Raw genomic sequence first — 7,392 nt, 5'->3', positions numbered from 1 at the left:
AAATTTGCGTTCATAACTGCGAGGATCATAGCTTCATTTGAATTTTAAACTGTTTTCTCGTTCAAGAATTTTACTGTTTCTTCCTGGTATTTGTGAAAATTTGTTTTAGTTCCAGGCTATCCCATTACAAAAGCTAGTTATATCATATCATCGAAAACTGGACTTTTTTCCTGAAGGCCAACTGAATATAAAAACGAGCAACCAAAACAGAGAACGCTGTGGCCAAATTGAAACACAAGCTTAATCCGAAGGGAATGGAACTGAATGTTTTGTAAATGCACTTATATTTTTTCATTAGGAGTCAATAAGTGTGGTTGCAGATCACGAGGTTGTGCATTTACAACTTGTTGTAATGTCAATGACAAGGGACCCCACCCGCACAGGTTGTTGGTCCCTGATCGTTTCATGGGCCAACCCAAAGAACCCGAGCGAGCCCTGTTTTAATGTTTGTTGTTCTTGTCTTATGTGCTCGACAAAAGCTGCACTCAGCATGATCGTTGTGTTTAAGAACCCGTTGCGTTTATTTTACAACACAACTTACGAAAGGATCAAACAGATCAAGACCGTTGGGCTCAATTGTCCTGCCTTTTGAAGTCAAAAAGCTTCCCTGGCCTTACGGATCGAGTCTCTGTTGGAAAATCCGTAAGGCCAGGGAACGTTTTTTTATTTCAAAAGGCAGGACAATTGATCCCAACGGTCTTAATATCCGCGAAGAAACGTATTAGATTTCAGTTTATTATTTATAGTCACTTCCGTTATTTTCCCTTTACTCTTTAATAGTATTTGAATTCAAATTTGTCGTAACTACCACATTTTATCACATTATTTCCAGTATTACGTCAACATCATTTACCATATATATGTACATAGAAGCCAACCAATGTAAACTCTCATTGCACCAGGGTTTTGCTAAAAGCAGGCTCGCGGCCCAGCGGCCCGCGGCCCACGACCCGCGACGGCCCAGCGCCCCGGTGGCCCAGTCCTGATTTTCCACAGTTGTTTTGTCCAGCGGTAAATCCAAGCGCATGCATAGATCTGCATCGGGTTTGGGCGTGCAAAATGGACGACGGTGAGTTTGAATTCAAATGATTTTTTTCTCGGGCGCCGAAGTCGCTAAGCTATAAAACAAGTGTTTGGACGAGATGGAAGAGTTTAAAGGAAGAGATGTAGCATTTGTGAGCGATTGGCCTACCCGCTTACCCAAAAGGTCTTCAAAAGGTCTTTATTACAGGCGGCAGGAGCCGATGACGATTGTTCTTTAGTAGGGTATGACAGGCAAATACGACGATAGGGTAGGGCACTTGAACATCATTTTGGCTTGAGGCGGCGGGAATTTGAAAGGTCCAATCAAATGCCCCGGCTTTGCCCGGGGGGGGGGGGGGGAGGGTTTGTTGAAGTTTCGAGTTGATTGGCGCATAATTCTGTGCAATGGCAGGCAACAGTTGTGAAAGGCGGTCGATTTGCGTTTGCATGCTTTCTTTGTGTAACTCTGAAACTTAAAAAAAAAGATTCGCAGTTCACATATCTCATTATTTATGATATTTTCACTTTCAAAGTATGGTTTGAAAATAACTTACATCGTTCGATAATGAAAGTCCTCTATTGTGCTAACCAAATAGTGACCATTTAAAAGATGGATCATTGACGAATACAACAAAAGTTAGTTTTGATTTAAATAAAGCTTAAAGGAAGGCAGACCAACAAGACTTGCTAGCTAGTTTAGCTTTCGTCGGTTAGAAATACAAACTTAAACAAGGGTAACGGCCAATTCTTTAACCAAATTAAGACGCGTCATGAAGGGACATGGGTCCTGGACGGGTCAAATGAACAGAGCTGATTAAAATGCGAATACGATTAATTTATTGGTGAGTTCGTCTGACTACATTGTTCAATAATTTACAAGAAGTGAGATACGAAAAATCTGAGAAAATTGGCAATGTTGCAGGCCTTTAAGAAACTGAACTGTACTGTAAGCGTACATTTATTTAACATAATTTATAACTGGCAGGAAGAAGTCACATGAAAGGAGGAACATTGCTTTTGGAGTTGTGATTAAATGGTTTCAAGTTCAGAGTGTAGATCAGTTCCCCGTGAATCTAGGGAAGTGGAATATCCCGAGGGTTTAAAATAGCTGGTGAATCTGCGATAGGGCAAACGATCACACTTTAAGATTTGGCGAACAATGTGCTTTGTCAAGTACAAGGAAGGGTTACGTTTTTGCAAACGTTGGCCGTGTAGCTCTTATATTTAAACAGACTTAATTGATTAGAGTGTAATGTGAAGTGCTAGTTTTCTACCCCATATGAACCATGTGAGTGTTAGCCCTACTAATGGAAATGGCCCACACAAGGACAGAGCAAAACTCTGACCAGTGTGGGAACTGAACCCACAACTTTCGCTCACATGCTTCCTATGGGTACAAAACTAGCACTTCACATTACACTCTAATCAGTTGAGTCTGTTCAAATATAAGTGCTACACGGCCAACGTTTGCAAAAACGTAACCCTTCCTTGTACTTGTACATGTTTATTGCCGTGACTTTAACATCTTCAGTTCCCATGGCTTGCTCCCGTCTGAGCTTGTAGCTCAGTCGGTTGAGCAGCGGTGATCTAACTCGTAGGTCGTTGGTTCAATTTCCACCCTGGTCAGAGTTTTACTCTGTCCTTGTGTGGGCCCTCTACCATGAGTAGGGTAACGCCAGGAACCCATGACCCGGAGCCTACATCTCCATTGTGTTGTTGTCACGGCGTTTTCACAGACCGATTTATTTTTAGATTGAATTTCCCGCGAATAAGGGTCCCACAGGAGGCCGATGACCAATTACAAGAAACTAACCTGAAGTCATAGGGTCACCGAACTGGAACTGCCTTTGTTTTTTTTTTTTTTTTGTTTTTTTCGGAAAATGTAGTCTAAAAATAAATTGGTCTGTAAAAACGCCGTGACATAGGCCCAGTATGGGTGTTGGCGGCTCCGGGTCAAGGGTTGCTGGTAACGCTCACATGGTTCATGCATATGGGGTAAAAAACTAGCACTTCACATTGCACTCTAATCAGTTAAATTTGCTTTATCAATTGACTATGAGGCATCAAACGGTTTCCAATATATAAATATATGTAGAAAGCCTGTAATTTTTAAAGAAAAGCAATCCTGTACAATGAGAAGCTTTTCTTTAGTTTGTAGATGATACCGCATGCATCTATTCCCTGGCACAGGGAACCCATGACAAGGAGCGTACATCTTCATTGTATTTGTGAAATGGCGTTTTTAAAGACCAAGTTATTTTCAGATAAATAATTTTACCGCGAAACTAGACCTTTCCAGCTAATCACAAGTCTTGCATGAGAAATTATTAGTTACCCATGGGATTGAGAATAGTCACTCGTGCAAGCCAAATCTCATTTAAGTACTCTGAGACGCAAAATATGCACGAGATACACGGATTCTACAGTTCTTTTGCTCATGTGACCAGCATCCATATTAGCATACTAAAACAAAGGGAAAAAATTTCGTAAAAATAGAGTTCAATTCCCAAAAGAATATTTGGCCGTTGTTTCTTTGTTTCACTTTTCCAACATGGCCGCCGTGACGTCATGTGAATGCGATCTATATATTGGAGGAATCGGCGATGACTCAAACCTTGAAAAAAATATTACGTGTATGTTGAGTCCAGCAACAGAAGCTTGTTACAACGCGAATTCAGCATGACACTCACATGGGGAGTGGGAAAAAATCAGCTCATTTATATATATTTAGACAAATCTGATGTGAAGATCATTGAAAGACTGGGGCCATTTTTTTCAAACCAAAAAACGTGACGTTTTTCCTCCACTTTTTATTACAAGCGAAATCGTCGCTCCTTCGTCTAGATCGCTCGAAAACGGAGCCAGTACGCAAAGGTAAGTGGCAAACCAAAACCTCACAGTGTAAAACAAATCAGTCATTGTTCTCACCGATGTAATTACTGCGTCGTATTTGTGTGATACTTAATTCAGTCAATTTCAAGTTCTTAAGAGTGCAATGTACGCTTGTACCTAAACTATTTTCCCAAAGTTGATTTAACATGCAGATACGTTCAGCATCACCATCATTGATCACTGCGGTGTCTGACAATTTGATATATCGAGTTTATCGGTAGTTTTTGCTCCTTTAAAGTTTTCTTTCTGCTACCAGATGATTCTCCTCTTTCCTATTTGTGCATTTTAAGCATCATTCTGTAAAACTAAATAATTAATAGGCCCAACATTCCCAGGTTGAATGATGACGAAAAATTGTATGATTACACCGTTGACCACAACAATGTGTGCACTGACGCTACTTGTGCCCGCTCTGTGTTCTGCGAATGGAAAGAGCAGCAGCGACAACAAGGTGAGAGTAGCTAACATCCCCCTGTCAACAAAATCAAGAGATGCGTTTTTGGTGTCGTAGGGTACTCTTCCATACGCTCCTGAAGGGTGGAATAGGGTACATGCCAGGAACACATCAAATTGAGCCTCTAGTCCACTTATTCCTTGAGTCAATCCTTTCCCGAGTAAATTTGTTTTTAAGAACATGCTTTTCCCGTGAAAGTATCATATTTCCCTTGACGCTGAGATAGCTCTGTTTTGATTGACTTTTAAAACAGTGGGCGTGCTGAATCTCCCAAGGGAGGCGTTCTATTAGTAAATCTACTGGGGTCGACTCTTTGGCCAAGTATGGGAGACACAAGGTTCCTCTTGATGAGTTCCTGACAAGCTGATTCTTAGTGACGGAGGAAAACATCCTTGGAGTAGTTTAGAGAACTAGCACGAACTCAACCCACTCATGGCAACAATACCCCATCCCTGCTCCCCTCGAGACCACCACAACGAGTATTCCCTGTGGGTCAACCAATATAGTGTTAACTGACCCAGCCCAACAGGACTTACTTTCGATGATCACATGGGTGTTATCTTGTAAGCCTTGTCACTATAAACCCTTCGAAAACTGTCAGTTTCCCCAAAAAGAAATTTCAAGATTCCTCGGCTTGCTCCTTATTCTAAAACTTTTGAACACGCCGATTAAGGGGCAAATTGAGTTTTAAATTGTGTAACGAGGGTACCATGATGTTGCATAAGGATTAAGAGCTTTACGTACACAGTTAACGGTTGCGAAAACAAAAGTGAAACAAAGGGATGTAATCCCTCTTAACTGTCTCAATTTAGGGCACTCCTCAACAGACGTCACCGTATGGATCCTGTGCTCAAGCTGCCTGTTTCTGCGCACCGGGAATCCCAGGTATCCCGGGAAGCCCTGGTTCCGCGGGATCAGTAGGAGCTGCGGGATCACCTGGCAATCATGGACCTGAGGGACCTATGGGGCCACGAGGGATCAAAGGCGAAGAAGGTGTTCGAGGACACCCGGGTTCTAAAGGGTCTCAGGGAGCACCAGGTAAGGCAGGTCCACCTGGAGGTAACGGTGAAGCAGGAAGCCAAGGTCCTCCTGGTCCCCCAGGTCCCAAAGGAGCTGAGGCGTCTTTCGTGCGTAACTGGAAACAGTGCGTTTTTAAGAACCTGAATGATGGCAGGGATAATGGCTTGATCAAGGTAAATAGTCACGGATTTGTCAGAATGGGCGTCACTAAAAACAATTTTCCCAAGGGTATAAATCTCGTTTGTCTAACGATGTGGTTACTTGTGTTGTAGATCGCGACGCTCAGTCAGGTAATTTGATTGATTCCAGCTGGCTGTTTCGCACCAAAGGGACTTCATTAGTCAAGCAAACCAAAATGACCAGATCTAGATCATTATCATTAACCATATAGTAAGCTAAACGTTTACTGAATTTCAATTTAATTTGGTTCACTTTTCACTTGTTCTTTGTTTCTCGTCAATTTTCACAGGAATGTGTTTTCAACAAGACATCTGCAAACACTGGACTCAGAGTCTTCTTCAATGGACCTCTTCGAATCTATAATTGCCATGGTTGCTGCAAACGATGGTATTTCACTTTCAACGGCGCAGAGTGCTCCAATCCAGCAGCCATTGATGGAGTCGTGTACATGAAACACGGGAATGGAGGCAAGAAGGATTTGCACCGTGTGCGGCAAATAGAAGGAGTCTGTGAAAAAGTCCACCAGGGCACTGTGCGAGTGGGATTCTGGGTTGGTAATTGCGTTAGTTATGGAAACGCCGATGCGTACACAGGCTGGAATTCAGTGTCCAGGATTTATGTGGAAGAATTACCTCCCCCACAGGCGTAAAATGTACCTTTTTGGTATTCGTGCTTAGTTTAAGGGTACAAAGTAATGGCTGGCTGAGGACCAAGAAATCACTTTTTAACCCCGAAATAATTGATTCTCCAGAATCGTAGTATTATTTAGCAGAAAAATGCACAAGGCAAGTAAAATTATAAACGCTTAAAACACGGTGTAGTTCGCAAAGGTGATTTCATCAGACGATGGCAATGTAAAGCAAATCATGTTCAAATTAATAAAGGAGGTAACGATAAAGGAATCACAATTGATTTGAGTAGTAGCTCATGTCACGGATGCATTAACTTCCATCTCTCTCTTTGAAATTATTGCTCTCTCTGACAGCTTTCCCTGCGGATATCCTCTTAATAGTCTATCAACGGACAATGACTCTATTTACGTCTCATATGCATAAATGGAACGCGAAGGAAATGAATCCATAAACAACTAGAACTTGGGACGTAAAAGAATCTACACACTTGTTGCAAAGAGTAGACCATTTAGTTCCCGGTGGTGTGGTCTGTCTTCTGTGGTGTATCATGGTTGAGAGGGTAAATGCTATGAACTATGAACTACGAAATCTCCTAGTGATGAGGGCCTGATAAGAGGGTTGTTTCCGTGAGGGGTTGGGGGGTTGGGAGAGTTTGATGATCCAATATTTTATTGAAGTCTCCTTGTCTTTCCCCTTTAAAGAATTTTTTCTCGTTCCCGTCCTAAGTGCTTCGTGTAGATAATACACTTGTGCTATCAAGACCATTTAGATAATGCTTTCCTCTTCATTTACCCGAAATCGATAAATTTTGGCTTTGCTACTTTTTCCATGAATGCATGGTGACACGTGTTATGTTGTTGTTTCATGGTCCGACAAAGATGAACGGGTGCGGCTTCTTTCATATCACAAGCCCAAACATAGTCAAAAGTAGCGTTGCAACTAAGATCACCAGGAAAACCAGTTTTTCGCTTTCCTAATAACATGCATTGTTTGAAGTTCCCTTAACTTAGTTTTCAGCCTGAGTAGCTGGTGGTTCTGTTGTTGCGGGACGCAAGAGAACTCGAGCGGCAAAGCCGCGAGAAGGCTCTCTCGCACTCCAAAAAGAACCCTTCAGCTACGCAGGTTACTTAGTTTTCTACATTAAGCTAAGAGCATGTCAATTTGAAGTTTTTTTTAGGTGGTATTGACCCA

The 7,392-nt window shown here is 42.0% G+C and overlaps 1 protein-coding gene across 1 annotated transcript; it reads left to right on the top strand.

The window, feature by feature from the left end:
- The first annotated feature begins 3,763 nt into the window (after positions 1-3,763).
- LOC137977634 (collagen triple helix repeat-containing protein 1-like) lies at positions 3,764-6,471 on the top strand. The gene is made up of 4 exons (XM_068824922.1): positions 3,764-3,897; positions 4,251-4,366; positions 5,182-5,562; positions 5,859-6,471. Exons 2-4 carry the CDS (start codon positions 4,256-4,258, stop codon positions 6,216-6,218), a joined length of 852 nt encoding a protein of 283 aa, XP_068681023.1. The 5' UTR covers positions 3,764-3,897; positions 4,251-4,255; the 3' UTR covers positions 6,219-6,471.
- Positions 6,472-7,392: the final 921 nt, after the last annotated feature.

This window comes from Montipora foliosa, chromosome 11 (genome assembly GCF_036669935.1).
Source record: "Montipora foliosa isolate CH-2021 chromosome 11, ASM3666993v2, whole genome shotgun sequence".
In the NCBI taxonomy this organism is placed as follows: domain Eukaryota; kingdom Metazoa; phylum Cnidaria; class Anthozoa; order Scleractinia; family Acroporidae; genus Montipora; species Montipora foliosa.
The sequence above is the reverse complement of the archived record's forward strand: the minus strand, read 5'-3'. Positions and strand labels throughout refer to the sequence as shown.

Coding starts and splice junctions, on each gene's coding strand:
- LOC137977634 (XM_068824922.1), top strand. CDS start 4,256: ATGATGACGAAAAATTGTATGATTACACCGTTGACCACAACAATGTGT. Junction 4,367..5,181: donor AGAGCAGCAGCGACAACAAG/GTGAGAGTAGCT, acceptor GTCTCAATTTAG/GGCACTCCTCAACAGACGTC. Junction 5,563..5,858: donor GGGATAATGGCTTGATCAAG/GTAAATAGTCAC, acceptor CAATTTTCACAG/GAATGTGTTTTCAACAAGAC.